Here is a 22,730-nt window from a genome sequence, read left to right as displayed (position 1 = left end):
GGTAATCCTCATAGATGAAGATGATTCATTGATTCTGATTTTGAAGAATTTGTAATCTAATAAGAACAATCGATTATTTCACCAAAAAAATATGAAAAAAGTAAGAATCACAATACATATACAATTGCTGAATAAGGAAAAAAAATTGTACACGACTAAATTTTAGGATTACCTGCGAAACTTGAATTCAATTTCGGGAGAGATAAATTAATTTTTTGCCAATTTGAAATTCAAAATCGAATAGAAGTATTGATTATCGGAGAAAAAGGTGGAATATGAATAGGAGAGATAATACTGATTTGTATAAAATTATATACAAAATTTAAAAAAAGGTTTTTATATGATTGGTTTAGGAATAGGTGGTGTATCCCATTAATTATAGCAAAAAAAAAAGAAACTATAATTGTAGAAAGTAAATAAATTAAACTATACCCTTATTATATAATTACTTAGGGATGTTTGCCATCCCATGTAATTTTCCCTTGATTTTATGGGACATGACTTAATTTTCCCATTTGTAATGGCTTAAAATTTCTCTTTAATAATGGGCTTTATGCTCGGTTAGCTAAAAAAAAAGGGAACTTTCATATATAATCATTTAAAAATAATTAATTACTCTCCATAGCTATAGTTTGATAATTATAATTTGTAGCTACATGTTATATGGAGGAGAGAGGCGAGCGATACTGGGAGAAAGAGGAGAGAGGTGAGAGAGAGGGGAAAAGAGTGAGAGAAAGGTGAATTGTATATGTATACTAATTAGATAATTGTATATTATACATATGTATTTGTATATATGTCAAGAGAGATTGGGAGAGGGAAGAGAGAGGCGAGCGAGACTGGGAGAGGGAGGAGAGAGGCGAGAGAGATAAAGAGAGGGAGGAGAGAGGCAAGCGAGAGAGTCGAGAGAGTGGGAGAGAGGTGAATTATATATGTATATAATTGTATATTATACATATACATTTGTATATAGGGCAAGCGAGATTGGGAGAGGGAGGAGAGAAACAAGAGAGATTGGGAGAGGGAGGAGAGAGGCGAGCGAGAAAGGGCAGAGAGTGGGAGAGAGGTGAATTGTATATGTATATAGGTTAAATAATTGTAAATTTATACATATGTAGTTGTATATTCTGACAAATTATACATATACAAACATGATTAATTATACAAATTCAAAGTCAATCCACGTAATTAATATATAATATTATTCTCGAGAAGTAATTATAGCAAACTATAGCTATTATGAGTAATTAAATAGTTTAAGTTTGCTTTGTTGCGTAATTTTCAAAAAAAATGATGCTAGTTGACATCACTTTGGAGTAAGAAATAAAATCTCAAATAGACTTTACTCTATTTTCATGACATACTTTGTTGTATTTATTATTAGTTTCTCAATAAACAACCATTTCTTGATTTGTGCATATTATACTTGTATAGTAATCACATTAATTTTCTTCATATTGTTCCAATTTCATTGTATGTCCCTAACACCGCATATTAGGGAAACGACTTGTTTGAATAAGTCCCCTACCCCACCTTTGACACCTTTCCACTCCACACAAGTCTTTTTTTTCTTGTATATAAAAAAAACTCTTCATCTTTGTCTCTGTCACCCCATTTATATGAAATCTCTTTTTCCTTGACTAAACTAAAACACTCATAATTTTCACAAAATCCAATTCCATGGCCTCAACTTCACCTCCCTTGAAAGATGAGCTAGACATTGTGATACCCACAATTAGAAACTTAGATTTTTTAGAAATGTGGAGGCCCTTTTTTCAACCATATCATCTTATTATTGTACAAGATGGTGATCCCTCAAAGTCCATCATGGTCCCTGAAGGCTTTGATTATGAGCTCTATAATCGTAATGACATAAACAAGATTTTGGGTCCTAGGGCATCTTGCATTTCTTTTAAGGACTCTGCTTGTCGTTGCTTTGGTTACATGATTTCCAAGAAGAAGTATATTTACACTATTGATGATGATTGCTTTGTGAGTACCCCAACCCTTCTTTTCTATTATATCTATCTTTTTTATCATAATACAGAAACATGTTTTTAACTTGGCTCAATTGACATCTCTATCATTTAACTTTGGGTGTGTCAAATAGACACTTATACTTGTATAAAATTGAACAAATAGACCTTTACATTGACAATTTTGTGTCCTATATGGCGCCCACATGTATAATGTCACTTAGGACGTGTGTGTCTACTTATTCAATTTCATATAATGTTTGAACCAACTTTCACGCACCTCGACTAATTCCATGAGATACATGTCACCTCCCACCAGCAATGGGTACCAGGTAACTCTGTCTACCATAACTAGGACAGATGAGAAAAATCAATTAGTGTTTTTGTCTTAGTTGGGATTTGAACTTGAGATGTCAAACCACTTCATTGACCGGCTACTAGACGACATCCTTGGGTGCAGGGTTCGGAGTACATAAGAGGATCAAAATACTTGTTCATGAGTATTATAACATCAACGTGATTTTTGAAATATAGGTTGCAAAGGATCCAAGTGGAAAAGATATAAATGCATTGGAACAACACATAAAGAACCTTTTGTGCCCATCAACTCCCTTTTTCTTCAACACATTGTATGAACCATTCAGAGATGGAGCTGATTTTGTGCGTGGATACCCTTTCAGCCTTCGTGAAGGTGTGCCAACAGCAGCTTCCCATGGCCTATGGCTCAATATCCCTGATTACGATGCACCTACTCAGCTTGTTAAACCTCTTGAGAGGAACACTAGGTTTGTTACGAGTTTTGTTTGTCCGGAAAGAAACATTCTTTTTTAAAACGAATTGAATAAGGAAGTGCATAGAACTCAAGCCTTTCCTTTATTACTTTGTGGTGACTAAAAGATATTGAACAGGTATGTTGATACGGTATTGACAATCCCAAAGGGTACCCTCTTCCCGATGTGTGGAATGAATCTTGCATTCGATCGTGATCTTATTGGACCAGCTATGTACTTTGGACTCATGGGAGATGGACAGCCTATCGGACGTTATGATGATATGTGGGCTGGTTGGTGCTGCAAGGTTTGTTGTAATTGTATATTTTAGTTGGAAGCTGGAGTTGAATGATTGATAGCTCTAATTAAACAATTCTTATTACAGGTAATATGTGATCATTTGGGATTAGGAATCAAGACTGGATTACCCTATATCTATCACAGCAAAGCCAGCAATCCATTTGTTAACTTGAAGAAGGAATACAAAGGGATTTTCTGGCAAGAAGAGATCATTCCATTTTTCCAGACATTAACTCTTTCAAAGGAGTCTACTTCTGTGCAAAAATGCTATATTGAACTTGCTAGGCTTGTCAAAGAAAAACTTGGCACAATAGACCCCTATTTTCTGAAGCTTTCAGAGGCAATGGTCACTTGGATTGAAGCTTGGGATGAACTCAACCCTCCTACTAAACATTCTTCCAAATGAAAATCACACTACTAATTCTGCAATTTATATTCTTTAAATATCAAAAATCAATAAGGGGGTGATACTCCTATATATATTGTTTTCTACTAGACTACTATTAGACATATAGCTTTCTAGCTGTCTTAAACTTGTAATGAGAATGAGGAATGCTTTTGCTTTGTTATAAAAGTTGAATGTTACAACAAGGAATTTGCTGCTTCATCCTTTCAATTGTTCAATTGTCGTTGGGTGACTAGCAGATCATGAAAAGAAGCTCTTGTGTAAATACACGGTAAGATTATAATATGGCCCTACCCCTGAGACCCCATCCATGGTGGGAGCTTAGTGAAATGTACTGCCCCTTTTATTACAAGACGTTACATTCTCTTACGCACTTCACTTCATTATTATCTACTCTATTTCCAGTCTTCATTACCCACTCACTCCTACCTACTCAAAACCCTCTTTCGTTTTGCTAGCAGAATGTTGATATTGGCGATCAAAATGCCAGAAGAAATTAACTAAATCTATACCCTGTAGAACTAGTTGTAGCAGAAATTACATAGAGAAAACACAGAGAACAGTACAACAACAACTAAGTTATCAAGGTTTAACAAATAAAACAACAAGAATATTTGTTTCAATTTATCTACATTGGGAGAAGGAAGGTGTAAGAAGCTTATTTCAGACTTGAGCTGTAATTGCAGACTTCAAACCCCACTAATCAAACAAGATGCAGTAAGAGAAACTTCAGTCCATAATCTTCCCTCTCTCCTTTGTCAGAAACAACACTTAGTGAAGCTTAACAGCTGAAAAAGGGTTCAAGTCATAACAACTATTGCTAGTATGACAATAGGTTAGGCTATTTTACATGGTAGTACTTTTTCTTGAGAAAACGAATGAAGAGGAAGAGCAAAATTTTACACAGAAATTTGTAACTAGGACTAATAACAAAAAATAAACAAAAGCTAATAAAGGGGAAATAGAAAGAAGAGACAGTCAGTCTACCTCCTTTAAGATTCAAAAAACTGACACAAATGAAATATCTACCTCCCAATTCCTACGAACATTTTCAGAATCCTCTCTGCAAGAAATGCAGAAGAAAAAACAGATTATAAGAAGATAAAAATTGGCTTCAGGGTAGATTTGATAAGACATAAGGCCAAAACATAGTTTATGAATTAGCATCTTCAGTCTTCTTACGCTTGCCTGCAAGCCAGTGTTGTGTAAAGGCGATCACCTCATCACCAATGGCGAGAAGCGAGGCGACCCTTCATCACCTATTTGCTTTGTGGAAAGGCGACACCATGGAGACTAGGGCTGTTCAAAACCGAATCGAAACCGATAAGCCGAACCGATAAAAAAGTTATTGGTTTATATTATTGGGTTATTGGTTTAGTGGTTTTGATGACGATTTTGATTTTTTCTGTTATCGGGTTATCGGTTCTTGACGGTTTAAAATTTTTTCTTAACGGGTTAACCGATAACCCGATAGTAAATTAAATAATTATATTTTTATCATTTTGTATATAAAGTCCTCGACTTAAAGTTTAATTTCCTACTTTTATGTTTGGTTGTCTCAAATACTTGATTATTTTACAATGTAAAAGTGTTTGCTTTTGAACAAGATGTAACTTGTGAACTCAAGTGCATGGTTTATTTGGTTAGTCACCTTGTTTCTAAGTGATTTTCAATGTTTTTTCTTGTGTCAAATCTTAATGGTTAAACCGATAACGATCAAAAACCGATAAACCAATAACCGATAAACCAATATCTTAATGGTTCTATAACGGTTTAGCATCTCTGCAAACCGATAACCAATAAGTCAACCCGATAAACTTCAAAATCGAACGGAACCGAACCGAACCGGCCGATACACAGCCCTAATTGAGACAATGGCCAAAAAGGCTTCACCTTTTGTATTTTCTTAACAAAGGCTACCAATTTAGAGTTATAAAAGTTAAAAGGTAATTTTGGGGTTCTCTTTGCAAATTTGCACCGTTGCACTCTTAGACTGCTACTGCGACTCCAACCAGTCAACTCAACTAGACTTCTCCGGCGACTCCGAAGTCTAACAAATACATATTTCTTCTTTTATTCTAATTTCTTCTTCATTTTTTTTTATTTTTTCCTTCTTCTTCTTCTTCTTCAATTCAGAGTACTTCTACCTCACTGTTTTGACTTTTGTTTCTGTTTTTTTCTCATCCAAGTTCTAAACTTTTAGTATGTACCATCGATTTTCAGTTTTTGAATTGAAATATTTGCTAATATGTTATTGCTATTGAGATTTTAATTTTTTTTTATATGCAATTAAATAAATTAATTTTTTGGTATTAATTGGCGCCGCACTTCAAAAAGGTGAGCGCCTTGTAGCAAGGTAGACCCTTGTTGCCTTTCACCATCTAAAACACTGCTGCAGAGTTATCACTATCCTCATTTGGTACCCAAAAGGGACACATGCTTACCAGTAATCTGGCGACCTGCCCTGAGTTTTGGGCCCCAATGCCTTTCGGGATTAGGAAGGAAACGAGCAACCTTGTTGTCCTTTCCCTTGCTAGAAGATTTAACAGCCCGAGCAAAATTAGCATGAAATGAAAATAATGCTGAGATACAACTTCCAGAAACGGGACTACAAATGCGCATATTACAATAGAAGTCAGTTGTGTCGTCCCCAAGAATCAAAATACAATGTTCTTGAATTAAAGAACAACTGAGCTACAACACAAGTTGACACATGTAAATTGGTGTACGTATATCCATGGAGGTTGCTAAGTTTCTCACAGCACAGGCTCAGGTTGTTATTCACCTGAAAATCCTCCTTCTGGTCACACTTAAATGATGGCGAGATTGTCATCAAAGAAAATCAAAATTTGAATCATGGTAACTTCGTAACAAGTATGGAAAATTGAGGTAGCAATTCTCGTAATGCTGCACTCAGATGATGGCCTGACATTGAAAATTCTGGGGAAGCAAAAGTCTCAGGAGATTTGAGCAAGAGTCAAGAAACTGGAATGTCTCAATCCATCAACCAAACATTGCTGCAAATGTTGGAGTTTAAGAATATATAAAGCTAGGCACTATCTATGATCCAAGCTAGCTTTAGAAGTAAGGTCAAAGTTCACCTGCAGAACAGGTTCCTTGGCAAGAATCACACTTCCAGGATGTTGAGATGGTTGAGCTTTCACAGGATGTTTTTTGACCTGCACAAAGAATTTTCTTACTTGTTTCACTCACACAGAATACAAAAACTATTCACATGAAAACAAGCAAATGGTTATTCATAATTATGAGATAATTTTCTACAACAGAAACAACCTGACAGAAGTCAAATTTTTGTACAGAAACTTCAAGTTGCAATGAAATGTTATGCGTTACTTTTCCTTTATTCTTCATGGCTACTTTTTCTTTAGGGTTTTTCTTTCTTTTCTTCTTTCATTTTCAAGGCCAATAAAACAAGAGCTGACAGAACAAGGAACAGTTACCCAGCAACACATAATATCCCAAATGGTATGCATAGGAGCATCTGTTTTCAATCCCAAAGGATTCACATGAGTCCCTGATGTACGATATCCTGCATTGATTACAGCAGAGCGAAACATAACTGCTGAGGGAAAAGTGCATTTCAATGTTGCAGAGATATTGTGCAAACAAAGAAATAGAGGAATATCAGGTAATTCCTGCAAACAAGTACACTTCATGAGTTACACATCCAATAAGAAGTCCAGCAGACCAGAAGCTCCCCACCCCAGCTTTCCTTGAAGTTTTGTGCAATGAGCATGGCATCAAAAGATTGATGGCCTAGTGGTTTCAAAAGTGGGGAAAAAAAGGGAATGAGTGCGAAGAGGTGGAAATACAAATGTTATGAACAGAAATGAAATGAGAAAATCAACTATTATAGGCAAACCACACCTCTGAAACTGCTGTCAACGTAGCACAGATTCGATCATACGCTGGATACCGTTCCTTAATAGATTTCACATCAGCAAGTATGGCAGCTACCATTCTTGATCATGGATGGGCGCAGACCGTATGGGTCCACCCATATTGAATTTTTTACCACAATCACTGCAATCTTGAGAAATAGCAGGGCCAAATCCAGGGTGGTATCTGAGGCTGTTACTCTAAAAAAGCAGAAAAGATTCAATGTAGATGTGGTTATCCACTTATATGAGCGTTAAAACAATGTTTAGTGAGGATTAATTGTTACCAAATTCTACTAATGGAAACCATGATCTAAAGGAAAAAGGAGATGCCTTCTACACTGCACACATACAATAGTCTAAAGGTTTCCGACATCTTTCTTGCAGTTAATAGATGAACTATCATTCTGACAACCAAACATTTCTTATTGTCCACAATATACCAAGAAACAAAGAAGGTAGCAGAATTAGAACATCTCCAACTAGAGAAGTTGCAGATTATACTGCCTACATAGGTTTTTCCATTTTCCAATATCATTGTCATTTAACTTTAAATTTCTCATTTTAATCTTAATGAGATGATCTATTGTCACACAAATCTCTTTGGTTTATAATAGATCACAAGTTTCAATAGTCTTTCTTTCATTCTTAGCAAGCATCTTCACATAAATTGGAACAGAGAAGTCAAGTATGAAGAATACTGTGAACATCTTTTGGAACTTCTTTACACTATATTACCTACATATCTAGGCCATTCGGAGAGAATGAGCAGCTCAATCCAAGCAGAGCCAGTTGTACAATGAAGATACAACAGAGATTTGGATAGGACAAAAACCTTTGAGATAGTCCTCCCAACTGGCTGAAGGTGGAAAGAATCGCACCCGTTACACTGATACACATATGAGAGCTTCAGAGGAGTATTCCGCATAGCACTTGCTGAACTATAGACAATTATTGAAATCTTTAGTTTGACTATCAGATGAGTACAGCAATAACCTAAGCAAGATTGGGCTAACAGTTTAAGTCTAAAGGAGAAACACTTACGTATAGATACGAACACAAACGCGGACATAGAAGTCCATATGAACAGATAATACTGAACAATATACCGTTTGTACCGATTTGCATGGCTCTGGAATGAAAACAGAAACAACAATGATTATAAAAATTAAATGTGATGAATTAAGAATTATGAAGGCCAAAAATTGCTGTTCAGTTTTAGAATATACGGAAAAGGGCCAAAAATACCTCTAGACTATCGGAAAAGGTTTAAATATATCCCTCATACATCTATTTGGCTAAAGATACCCCTCTATTCGAAAAGGTATGTGAAAGTTTATATACTATAAAAAGTATGTATTATTCATAGTAATTGTACAGTATTTATAGGAGAACAAGTAAAGACCAATTAAACTAATCAATCCCTAATTCTTAGGAAATCCTTGAATCAAGGGATTTCATCTAAACTTTTCCTAGAATAATATATTCTAATCCTATATTTACACAAATCTGCCAGCTTTATTTGTGGATCAGATTATAATCAAATCTGCCAGCTCAATGGTGGAGCAGATTATGACTAAATCTGCCAACTCATTCAACACTCCCCCTCAAGTTGGCATGTAAATGTCCAACATGCCTAACTTGCTCACAAAGGACTCAAAAATAGTTCTAAAAAGTCCTTTTGTGAAAATATCTGCAACTTGTTCAGTTGTTGGAACAAAGGAATGCATACACTTCCATCTTCAATCTTCTCTTTAATGAAGTGTCTGTCCACTTCCACATGCTTTGTTCTATCATGTTGAACTGGATTATGAGCAATGCTTATGGCAGCGTTATTGTCATGTCACAATACAACTTCATTGGAAAACTCACAGGTCTTCGTAGTTCCTCCAAAAATCTCGAGTCACAATATTTCACAAATTCTGTGTGCCATGGACCGATACTCAGCTTCAGCACTACTTCGAGCCACCACATTTTGCTTCTTACTTCTCCATGTCACTAAATTTCCCCAAACAAATGTACAATATCCAGTTGTAGACCTCCTATCAATAGATGAACCAGCTCAGTCTGCATCCATATAAGCCTCAACACTTCTTTGCTCATTCTTTTTGAAAAACAACCCTTTTCCAAGTGAACTCTTTAGATACCTTAGGATTCAATACACAGTTTCTTGGTGTTCTTCTCGCGGATAATGAATGAATTGACTGACTAGGCTCACAGCAAAGGAAATATCAGGTCTAGTATGTGACAAATAAATCAACTTGCCTACCAATCTTTGATACTGGCCCTTATCAATCAATTTTCCTTCCTTTACAAACTTTAGATTTGGATCAATTGGAGTTTCAGCTGGTCTACAACCACTCATTCTTGTTTCTTTTAACAGATCTAGAGCATACTTCCTTTGTGACACTATAATTCCTTTTTTGATCGTGCAACCTCCACGCCAAGAAAATACTTTAGCGGGCCTAAATCCTTTATCTCAAATTCTAAGGCAAGACGTTCCTTTAGATTTTTTATTTCAACCACATCATCTCCTGTGAGGATGATATCGTCAACATACACTATGAGAACTGTTGTTTTTCCTTCTAGTGAATGTCGAGTAAACATAGTGTGATCTGTTTTGTCCTTGCACATACCTTTGCTTTTTCACAAATTGAGTAAACCTTTCAAACCAAGCCCTTGGAGATTGTTTTAGACCGTAAAGATATCTTCTAAGCCTTCATATCTTTGACTTGTACTTCCCTTCAAAACCTAGTGGGGAATCCATATAGACTTCTTCCTCTAGGTACCCATTCAAGAAGCATTCTTCACATCCAACTGCTGAAGAGACCCGTCGAGATTTACTGCAATTGTCAATAGAAACTCTAATTGAGTTTAGCTTAGCTACTAGAGCAAATGTCTCGAGATTGTCAATGCCATATGTCTGTGTGAATCCCTTAGCTACTAGGCGGGCCTTATATCTTTCCAAGGATTTGATTTGAATTTGGTGGTGAACACCTATTTACAACCCACTGATTTCTTTCCCTTAGGTAAATCCACTAACTCCCATGTCTCATTTTTTCAAGAGCTCACAATTCCTCCAAAATAGCCTCCTTCCACTTGGGAACTTGTAGAGCATCCTCCACATTTGTTGGAATCTCCACACTATAATGTTGTGAAGTAAAGGCTGAATAACTAGGAGACAATTTTTCATAGGACACAAACACAGAAATAGGATATGTAGAAGTATTTTTAACACCTTTGCGTTTTACAATAGGTAGATCTAGATCTAAAGAATTAGAAGTAGAATCAGTTGGAAGAGTACCTTGAATTACAGTAAGGTCTTGTGGGACTGATTTTTGGCAGTGTTGAGAAGCTTCGGCCCTTTTTTCTTGAGTTCAGTTCCTTCTCGAATAAACCTGCATTTCTGTTTTTCGTTCTCTATTTCTGTTTTTATTTTTGTCCTTTGAAGACGCTATAGGTTCAGGTTTAATTTCTGAGTTTTTATCATTCAAGTCACTTTGGTCCTTATCATCTCTTGGATCACACTTATCTATATCTTCTCCTACATCTATCCCGTCAGTATTTATTGTAATATTAGGCTCATTTTTTGCTTGATATCTAATTTCCTCAATATCACAAAAAAATGAATCTTCACCTACATGATACTCCGCCTGAAGATGAGTAGTAAAATAGAGTTGTGACTCAAAGAAAGTTTGGTCCAGTGTGACAATTATCTTCCTAGCATGTGGATCGTAACACTTATATCCCTTTTGACTTGGGGCATATCCTACAAAAATACACTTCTTAGCCCGCGGTTCAAGTTTACTATGATTATAGACATGAACAAATGTTGTACAAGGAAAAATTCTCAGAGACAGATCTGTAGTTAACCTAGAACTAGGAAAAATTTCTCTGAAAACTTTAAAAAGTGTCTTAAATTCAATAAGACGAGATGACATCCTATTAATAAGGTAAGTGGCAGTCAAGAGAGCCTCTCCCCAAAGGTGTTGAGGAACTTTACTAGTAAACATTAAAGCTCTCGTTACCTCTAAAAGATGTCTATTTTTTCTTTCGGCGATACCATTTTGTTGTGGTGTATCGAGACAAGAGCTTTGGTGTACTACCCCAGTTTTTCTGAGAAAACTTCCTAAATGTTCATTAAAAAATTCACGGCCATTGTCACTCCGAAAAATCTTGATTTTCTCATTGAACTCTGGTTTTCCACCATGACATAGAAAATCTCAAATACATTTTTAACCTCACATTTGTCCTCAATAAAAGAACCAAAATATAGTATGATCGTCAATAAAAGTTAGAAACCACCGTTTCCCTAACATTGTTGAAATTCTAGATGATCCCCAAACATCACTATGAATCATTGTAAAAGGTTTTGAATGATATTTTTCAGAAGGAAAAGAATATCTGTGATGCTTGGCCATTTCACAAAATTCACATTGGAATTAGGATGGATTTGTATTTCTAAATAACTGAGGTAACAAGTGTCTAAATAATAAAATTTTGGATGTCCTAGCCTATAGTGCCAAAGCATGACATTACTCAAAACAAAAGTAGAGTTCAAACAAATAGGATTCAGTTGTAGTGAGTTGTTCCCGTTGTCAAGAAAATAAAGACCTCCTGATTCTCTAGCACTGCCAATCATCTTCCCCGAGACCTTTTCCTGAAATTCACACAAATCGGAATAAAAAATAGCACGACAATTAAGAGAACAAGTTACTTTACTGGCAGAAACTAGATTACAAGAGAGATTTGGAACATGAAGAGTATCATGAAGTGTAAGAGACGGTGATAGTTTAATAGTTCCTTTTCCACCAATCGCAGAGAAGGAACCATTAGCTATCTTGATTTTACTATTCCCTGCACAAGGAGTATAAGTAGAGAAAAAATGAGAACAGGAGGGATTAAAAGAATTTGGTGCATTTGGATGAAATTGTGGAGATGAAGGAGTTTGTGCAGAAGTTCCAATTGTTCCCTTGTTAATGGAGACGTTGTTGGAGAAGGTTGCTGCCCTTGATCAAAATTAGTTGTTTGGAGGGCCTGCGCGTTTTGATATTGAAAGCCACGGTTATCAACTCCCTTTTTCTTCCAGTTTACTGTTTTCCCATGAATCTCCCAACACGTTTCACGGAGTGCTAATATTTTTTGCAATGATCACACCATGGATTTTTGTTTATGTTCTCTCCATTCTTCACTGTTACAAGAGCTGAAGAGTCTATAACAGGTTTTAGTTCAACATTTAAATCAGGTTTTAACATTACTTTCCTCCTATTTTTTCTCTCCTAACTTCAGAAAAGGTTTCACGTGAGAGAGCAGAGGATTTTTTCCTAGGATTCGCGACCTGACCTCGTCAAACTGTCAGTTTAATCCTGCTAAAAAAGGTAAACTTTCTCACTTTCTTCCCTTTTTTTGCTTTCACACTATCCGCAGAACACTCCCATTCATCATTGTAACACTGGTCTAACTCCTGCCACAAGGACACCATTTCATTATAATAAGTAGTAACTGCATTCTCACCCTACTTAGCTTGCCATAGTTTAGTTTTTAACTCAAAATTTTGAGAGACATTTTCTACATCAAAATATGTCTCCCTAACGGCTTCCCACACATCCTTAGTCGTGGGCAAAAAGAGATAAGATTTACCTATGACTGGTTCCGTGGAATTTATTAACCAAGCAATCACGAGTGCATTCTCTGATATCCAGGAGTTCATATTTGCGTCTCCAGCTTCCGGCTTTTTCGTTACTCCGGTCAGATGTCCCAGCTTTCCACAGCCATCGATTGTAAGTTTTACGGACTGTGCCCATTCCAGATAGTTCTTCTCATTTAATTGATGAGAAGTTAACTGGAAGGGCATGTGAGAAGCATTGCTCGTAGTGTCATTAAATTTTCTGCAGGAGCTTCCAGAGAAGAGCTTGTCTTCTGTTGATGTTTCAGAAAGATGCTCTTCGTGAAAGGCTGTTTTATCCATATGATATTAGGGGAAATCGTCCCGCTCTAATACCATGAAAGTTTAGATACTGCAAAAGTATGTATTATTCATAGTATTATACAATATTTATAGGAGAACAAGTAAAGACCAATTAAACTAATCAATCCCTAATTCTTAGGAAATCCTTGAATCAAGAGATCTCATCTAAACTATTTTCCTAGAATAATATATTCTAATCCTATATTTACACAAATCTGCCAGCTTTATTTGTGGATCAGATTATAATCAAATTTGTCAGCTCAATGGTGGAGCAGATTATGACTAAATCTGCCAACTCATTCAACAGTTTGTACTGATTTGCATGGTTCTAAAATAAAAAAAAAACAGAAATAACAATGAATATAAAAATTAAAGTAGTATCTTTAGCCAAATAAATGAAAGGTATATATAAACTTTTTCTGATAGTCCAGGAATATTTTTTGCCCTTTTCCGTAGAATATAGGGAATTATAAATGAGAGTACTCCTAATTTAGTACATGAAATTTTCAAGTATCAGGTCTTCCCTATCTGTTAGAGTAACTTCAACATCCTACAGTACGCTATCTTAACACGAAACATGATGATAGAAATCACAGAGAGACACCAGATATCATGACATCCAACTTCATAACAGACACAAAATTTCCACAAATCACGTACCTCAATGCATGCAAGAAGGATCCTCAAAGCCATTTCATGGCAATATTTCTATCTTAATAGATATGAGCCACATATAGTTGCACATGACATCAAGTAAGAGATGTTCCATGATGAATAAAGTTAGATAATTCCATAAGAAATGAGAATATGAAGTTACTTGGAATAGCATACTTCTCCATTTCCCCCGCATAACACTGCCAAATCAGTAGCAGTACACATCAATATCCCCCCATCTACAACTGATTGAACAACATAATCAAAGAACACAGATGGCGATCCATAAGGATCAAGATCAACCTGAAACTAATAAAGAGAACTTTTGAATTGTGTGGTCTTAAATTAAAGTTATGCCAAATGTACAAAATTGCCCTTTATATTGTGGCTTTAAACATGCCGCATGGACAGCTGAAATTAAAATGTTACCAAAATAAAAAAGAGGTCATTATTTTTTAAACTGATTAAAAAGGAAAGAAGGTGATTCTTTTTTAAACAGAGAGTATAATTTAATGACTACATAAGATGCTTTAAAAACTTCTAAATTCACAAATAGTGATTTTCTCATAAATATTAAAACTTTACAGGATCCACTTTGTTGTATCCACCAAGATTATCTTTTCTATGATTTAGAACTTAATGAGGAAATTGAAGCATGTTTCTGAAAACATAATACACATGTATTCCAATCAGACACTCACAATTAAGCTAGACATTGTGAAACTAATCATTGAAACATTTTTAGAGTTCTGTATCACAATCTCTTCAATCCCATGCTACAATTGCTTGCTGCTCTTCCTTTTATTTTCTCTCCTCTGATTAAGGAATGTGGGCAGGGCACAATGAGATTTTCTAATTCTAAATGCACCACATAAGCTGAGTTGGAATCACCTTTATCATTGTCAAGGGCCACAACTTGACCAATTCCTTCTATTTCATGTGCATATCTTAAAGCCCTCAATCCAGAAGCTGAAAGAGCCTGTTAAATAAATTGAAAGACAAATGATGATCAATCAGTTCAAGCCTCTACTGTGTAAGTCCTTCCAGAAGACATTTAATAACCAGTAAGACTTTAACAATCAACATGAAATGACAAAGAAACCTCAAGAACTCGTGCTGGCTTTAGTTCTATGTCTTTTCGCCTTAGGTTTCTGGTTTGCACATCTGAAATACTATATTGTTCATCTTGGGACATCCCTTCCAAGAGTTTACAACCATCATTGGACATTCCGTCATGCTGGGAAGAATCAACTGGAGGTTCCATTTCAGAAACTGATTCATCTGGTACCTTAGGGTCAGCCTTGGCTTGGCTGGCCAACATTGCTTTGTGCTCTAGCTTGCGTTGTGATATAAAGGTCCTCAAAATAGAGATAGACATATCTCTGTTGTTCACCTGGTGTTGAAAAATTTTAACAGTCAGATCACGGTAACCCAAAGTGAAAAAGATGAGCTCCATTGTGGTGGCTACAACAACCCTTGAAGGTTATAGCACAAATCTTCCTTTAAATGCAATAGCATATCAAGAAAATACAAAAACAGAAAAGCAATTACACACATAGTTCTTTATTACTATATAAATACCGAAACTTATGCAAAATAATCATTTAATGCCCAAGGAGATGGTTCAGTGACATAGGTATAGGAGCAGTAACCACCTGATATCTCAGGTTCAAATACCTGCTGCACACTCAACGTGAGTCCATCTGCTCCAACCATAATAAGACAGGTTTTTCCTATATCTGAGCTTGAATATTGGCGAGCTGACTGGTGGATTAGTGAAGGTGCCCACAAAAGTGCCATACGACTATCATTAGAAAAAAATCTAAAAAACATTATAAAAACTCAATCAAGGTGTTGTTGCTTCTGACCATAAAAACAACACCTACCAGTTGGTGGTCCTAACAAAATGATTGTAAGATTTGCCATCTCCATGTCTATCTCTCCCAACTTCTTACTCTCTCGCACACGTCACACCAGAAGATCAGTGATTCAGTGTCATAGATGTTCCATACATTATGTCCCTCACTTGAGAGTTGAGACTTCCCAATGTACAATAAGTTGCTCATATGAGAGTGATTTCAAACTTTGTCCTCATCCCTCTCCCTCTGAGTTTATTTGTAACACCTCATAACTCTAAGCTAAGGTGCGACTAATTCGGCGTTGATGAATCTAGTCGAACTCTGGAGAATAAGGTAGTATCTAAGCCAAAAGACCAAGAAATACAGTGTACTATTGTGTTGGACATAGACATAAGGCTTAAAATGATTCAAGATCCAAAGTGCGACATTGACAAAAATAAATAATGTTTTCATCTGTCAAGAGAGGCTACGGACTAGCACCACATCTTATAGTCATGATAGCACATTTACTAAGCTTGTTGGAAGTGATTTAAGGTCTAAGAGAGATCGAGCACTAACTCGACTTGAAAGTCACACTACGGACAATTGTTCTGAATGAGTTCACACAAGGTCCAACTTCAAATAAGTATATCTCCCAAGATATAAAGAGTCGAGTGTTGAAATATCTATCATATTAAAGCTTTTTGAAACTAGTTTCAATGAAACGAATTGCTCGTCAATCTAACCTCGGTACAAAAGGTTATGCGCATTTGACTATAGACCTATGCAGCACCCAAATGCATGCGATGGAGCATGCAATGCACTGACAAATGCATGCGGTGCATTGAAAATTTAAGTTAGTAAGAATTTATTTTATAAGCTATAACATTGTGAATTCATTTGGGGTGTTCTTGGAAGATCTTAGCGAATGTTTCTCCCAAATAATCTCCTCCTTCCACTCTCCAAAGCTGAAGGCAAGTAATTGAACTTGGATGTTAGCTCAATCTTCTATTCTAACCAGGAAATTCACACAATTCATTCTTGGATTCTATGAACAAGCTCTCTCCTGGGAGAATTCAAGTAAAGAAGTTGGTATTTTCATCAACCAAGGTATTGTTCTTCTCATACTATTGTATATGGTATTGGCGTTTTAAAGTATCTTTTACAGTAAGGACTTGCAGGACGGTGATCAGAAGCCTTAAGTCCAAGTTTTGCTATTTGTTTGAGATGTTTAGGGGTTGTTTTATGTGTTGTAAGGTGCGGGAGGTACTTGGCTGGCCTCATAAAGTTTGTTGTGTTGTTGTGAGCTAGGTGTAAAGATATGACACCTGGGCCTAACTCAAAAGGCTAGCTCATGAGGGAAGGATTGCCCAAGTCCATATAAGGAAACCACCAGGTCATTCCCCCAACCAATGTGAGACTTTTACCCAGTCTAACACCCTCTTTCACGCTCAAGCCCAATTGGAGCGTGGACCGGGAGCCCAAACGGGGATGAACCTGGCTCTGATACCATGTAAAGATATGGCACCTAGGTGTAACTCAACACCAAAAACTAGCTCATGAGGGGAGGATTGCTCAAGTCCATATAAGGAGACTACCAATTCATTTCACAGCCAATGTGGGACTTTTACCCACTTTAACACCAGGAAAGAAGAAGAGTGGTAAAATATCATTATGAAGAGACTTTGGAGCTTTACGCTCGTCATGTTTTCAACAAAATGCTTAAATGGCTTGAGCATATGTTTAATTGTTAAAATAAGTCCCTTATCATTACTGTTATAGATTAAATCCGCAAGAAGTGTTTTGATCGTCATAATACACGAAGGATTGGAATTGAGCTATGTAATGCTAAGTTCTTTTTCCACTGTTATGGCATGACTTCTCAAGTAAATGTTTCCCTTATATGAGTTAGCGAGGTCCTAAATGATGAAAAACATGAGTGACCATTCTAGATGCTTCATGCTTACACACACCATTTTGGTATTGTCGCTCCTATTGAGTCAAGTTTTTTATGATCACTCTATGTGGTCTATAATTTCTCTATTCGAGACATTCATTCTCCTCTATTATGAGATGTTTAAGTTCCTCTACTTAAGAAGTTAATGTTCCTCTTTTATGAGATGCCTTAATCCTTGTACTTAAGAGGTTGATGTTCCTCTATTATGAGATGTTTAAGTTCCTCCATTTGAGACGTTCACGCTCCTATATTATTAGGGCTGGGCATAAACACCGGAAAACCGAAACACCGTACCGAACCGAATTTTTTTGGTATTTCAGTTTCGGTTTTTCGGTTTTCGATTCGGTATTCGGTATATGTTTTTGTATTTTTCGGTATTTCGGTATGTAATTTTGTGTAATTCGGTATTTCGATTTACCGAAATATATTATATTATAATATATATTTATATTATATTAATTATTAATATTAAATGATAAATATTATAATTTAAAATAAAAAATTAAAAAGTAAAAGACTTTTTTATATAACTATTTTTAGCCCATTAAGCTGAAAATCAAACAAAAAAATTTGTAAATTTTTAAAAGTCCAACTAAGCAGGCCCATTAAAAAAACCGAAATAACAAAACCGAACCGAAATAATAAAAACCGAACTGAACCGAAATATTTCGGTTCGGTATTTGGTACACAATTTACAAAAACCGAAAACCGAAAAAAAACCCGAAACCGAACCGAAATACCGAATGCCCATCCCTATATATTATGAGATGTCTAAGTTTCTCTATGTGAGACATTCATGTTAATCTATTATGAGATGTCGAAGTTCCTCTATTTGAGATGTTCATGTTCCTCTTCCATGATATGCATAAGTTCCTCTAATTGAGATACAATGTTCATCTATGTAAGATGTAGATATTCCTCTAAACGAGATGTCAGTATTACTCTACATGAGATGTATAATGACTCTGAACGAGATGTTAGTACCCATCTACATGTGATGTATATATTTATCTAATGACATGGTAATATGCCTCTGCATGAGTTGTTTAATTCCTTTGAATGCACTGTCGATTTTCCTTTACGTGGATGTATATATTTCTATAAATGCGATGCCAGTAGTATTTCAGTATTCTCTACAGAAGACGTATAATTCTTGTAAATAAGCTATCAGTATTTAAGTTAGATGTATATTCTTGTAAATGAGATGTGAGCATTCCTCTACCTCAGATGTTTATGTCTCTCTACGTAGATGTCCATAATTCCTCCATTTGAGATGTCCATGGTTCCTCTAAATGAGATGTCCATAGTCCCTCTAAATGAGATGTCTACGGTTCTTCTACTTGAGATGTTTGTGTCATGAATGTCAAGTGAATCACTTACAAAGTATGATAAACATAACAAAAGAATTTAATTTTATTGATTGACAAGCATGTCTAATTTTAAGAGCGCCTTCTATAATGTGAAACAGTGCGGTTATGCGTTAGATTGTCTTCTAGGCCCCCATTGATTAGCTAATTGATAAAATAATGATGCTTCTCTTAAATGTCTTATGTGGTTTATACTTTCATGCCATGAGCTATGTACAGAGAAGATTATGACAGAAACAACTTAAGAATCTCATACGATACAAATGAGTATGGGCCATGAGTGCCATCTGAATTTTCACCTTTGTATGCATATGATATTTAACTATAAATGGTAGCAAAAACAGACCCCTAGAGTAACTATAGTGTATTTGATATTGTGTCAAGTCACGAGGTTCCAGAGTGGCCACTGTATATTTGATGTCGTGTAAAGTCACGAGGCCCACATAGTGCCACAATATATTTAATGTCGTGCAAAGTCATGAAGCCCCAGAGTGGCCATAGTAAACATAATATTGTGTGAATCACGCGGCCCCAGAGAGGCCACAATATGTTTGATATTTTGCATTGCACAAAGCCCCCAATGTGGCTATAGTATATTTGAATACTACACCTAGAGACTAAAGAAACAATTAAAGTATAAAACTAAGTTAATGTATACATACCCAAGAAGAACTAGGTATAAAGACCCAGAATATATTATAGTATGGAGATCTATAAGATGTTCCTCACACCCAGATGCTATAGTAAGCTATAATTTATGCTTCATAATATGCTATCACAAGATGATTCATCTTGCATCTAGTTTTGTGCCAAGAATATAACAAATCACAATTATGTCGGTCTTGGATTATCTATGTCAAAGTGAAGTTATGTGTGAATCATTGTATTTTATTTTATTTTTGGTAACCATTGAACATGTCAATCATTGTATTTGACTAGCATAGAAATAGCACGTTAGCATATCCTCTACTTAATAATAGGAGGATAATTGCTTACCTTATTGTACTGGATCAAGACTTCTATATACAGACCCTATTCTGTAATGTCAATGATCAATACTGCAACACATATCTTCTTCTCGTTTATCTCAAGGATCAATTCTTCAAAACATATCTTCTTCTCTTTTATTTCTTACACAACATAATATTGGTACAGACTCAAATAGCTTCTACCTACTAACCCAGAGAACTAACACTGCCTACCAGGTGAATGTTTTTTTTTTTTTTTTTTCTTGTTGTTAATGTTAGGGGCTACTTTTCTTTCGAGTGTCCAATGCAGCTCCTATTTTCGATCAATGTTAATCAAACTTTCTTGTTTTCTCTCATTTTTCACATGGAGTCAGAGCCTCTGTGATCCTGGTAAAGATAAGAAACTTTTGTCAACCAGCCTTATGTCACTTCCCAGCCAAATATTTGTGTCCTTCTTAATTATAGTGTACTTCTTCTTTCCATTGGCCGTCCGAAAACACCCTCTATCTATGGCGATTGTCCAGTACCATTTATTTTCTTTTTTATTTTTGATAATGGTGGTGTCTGGGCCAGCTTTCACACACCTCAACTAATTTCACGGAATACTTGTCACCTCCCAATAGCACGTACCATGTAACTTTGTCCACTAAAGCTAGGACAAATGGAAAGATCACCTAGCATTTTTTGTCTCCACTGAGTTTTGAATCTTAGACCTCAAGGTTCTCAACCACATTATTGACTACTAGGCCACAACTACCTTTTCTAGTTAACCATTTAGCCCCCAACTATCATTTTCTAGTAAACCAATTTAGCCCCCAACTATCAATTTTTGTCCGCTATTTCATCAATTTTTGTGGCGACTCTCAAGAATAATATTTTCCAAATTTCTTCTCAGGATAATTTTTGTCAAAAACTCATCCTATATAAAGTAATTGTTTGCTGAATCTGGCAGTTTGAATTCAGAGTATACTCAATGCCAGGCATTTTAATTTATATCTTACAGCTTAACTCAAGGCAATGAGAGTAGATAATCGGAAGATGCCAAAATAGAAATTAAAAGGCCTAGTTTTGCATTCTTTTAAAATTAGCTACATTTCAATAGGAGCAGAGAAGTTGGTTAAAATGTTGAATGGAAAGCAAAAAAGAAGGCCTTTTGTTGTAAAGACTTGATTTGTAGCATGCATGAGAATCTCAGCCTCTCTTCTTTGATAATGGTGTAATAATCAAAGGAAAAGCTTTTCAGCTGCTTCTCTTCATCCCCGATTTCCTCTGCACCGGCCATACTGTGTTCCATTAAAATGGCGACAGAGGAGGCAGTTGTTGTGGCAAATGGGGCAGTGACGAGAGCAGAAGCTGTTGTTGTGGCAAAAGAGGCAGTGACGAGAGCGGAGGCAGTTGTTGTAGCAAAAAGGGCAATGACGAGAGAGAGGTTTACTTAATTGGAAACTTAAATAAATATACTATAATAAAAAAATATTTATCATTTATAGCAATAATATTTTTTTTCACTTGATTACTTTTAATTCATTTATAGTACAAGTTTAATACATATTACAAAGAACAATTTATTATTCACATATAATACAAGTTTTAATGATAGATAATACATTTATTACACATTTTTATACACTTACAATACAATGTGTCAAATTTTACCAAACAAACATAATAATAATTCAAAAAAACAATTATAATTCATATATATTTTGCATACACAATTCACTTTTAGTTCATATTGCAAAGTTAACATAGTATTGCTATAAATAGTAACAAGTAAAAATATCGTTAAAAGCGGTAATTATTTATTAAAAGAGTAAATTTCACATATATCCATTATATGTAGTATTATTATCAAGTTATGGCATTAGAGTTTCAATTTCATTTTGTAGCATTTAATATTTCACTCTATAGCATTTTATTAGTAATTATATTGTTAATTATAATTTATTAAAAAGAGTTGTTATTAAAAATTAATTAAAAATTAAGTAGATAAAGTGATAATGAGTAATTAATTTTAATGATTAAGAATTCTGACAACATTTATTAAGTTGCTTTTGACAGTGCATTTATTGAATGTTGCATGCCTGAGAATTTGAAGAGTTTACCTTTCTATTGAGTTAAATTAAAGCTATATAAATAATTAGCATTACAATTATTCTTCATTCCAAAATTTCTCTATTATTTGGAAATTTCTTTCAACATATAATTCATTTTTTCTCCCAAGAATTAAAGATTATTTTCATAGCTGCATATTTCAGTTCTGATGGATAACTTTGTGTAAATTTTAATTAAACATGGTGGAAAGTAGAATTCTTCGGGTTAGTTTTTAGTTATGATTTGTTTCTTTTAGTTATGAATTGTTGGTTTTATTTAGATTTATCGTTTTTTACATTTAAAACATTGTTAAATTTTTTTGTTAACTGTATTATCTGTAATACAATTTGTAATTTTTTTTGAAAGAAACAGTATTTTTTGTATAGCGTACATGAAGTCTGAAGTTTATTTTTTTAGTGAATGAAATGTGTATGAAACATGTATCATTTGTGTATGAATTTGTTTTTTAATAGTACAAAATTTTGTTTCTATTTAAATTATAATATATGTTATTGTATGAATTTTGTTTCTAA

At 35.1% G+C, this 22,730-nt stretch overlaps 1 protein-coding gene and 1 pseudogene across 1 annotated transcript; one reads left to right on the top strand and one right to left on the bottom strand.

Moving 5' to 3' along the window:
* The first annotated feature begins 1,623 nt into the window (after positions 1-1,623).
* LOC107013848 (probable UDP-arabinopyranose mutase 1) lies at positions 1,624-3,653 on the top strand. The gene is made up of 4 exons (XM_015213726.2): positions 1,624-1,992; positions 2,511-2,761; positions 2,885-3,053; positions 3,132-3,653. Exons 1-4 carry the CDS (start codon positions 1,681-1,683, stop codon positions 3,450-3,452), a joined length of 1,053 nt encoding a protein of 350 aa, XP_015069212.1. The 5' UTR covers positions 1,624-1,680; the 3' UTR covers positions 3,453-3,653.
* A 2,211-nt stretch (positions 3,654-5,864) lies between these two features.
* On the bottom strand, positions 5,865-21,385 carry LOC107013385 (annotated as a pseudogene).
* Between the last annotated feature and the right edge of the window lie 1,345 nt (positions 21,386-22,730).

Source organism: Solanum pennellii, chromosome 3, assembly GCF_001406875.1.
Source record: "Solanum pennellii chromosome 3, SPENNV200".
NCBI classification, from domain to species: domain Eukaryota; kingdom Viridiplantae; phylum Streptophyta; class Magnoliopsida; order Solanales; family Solanaceae; genus Solanum; species Solanum pennellii.
Note: the sequence above shows the minus strand (reverse complement) of the source record. Positions and strands in the feature narration are given on the sequence as shown.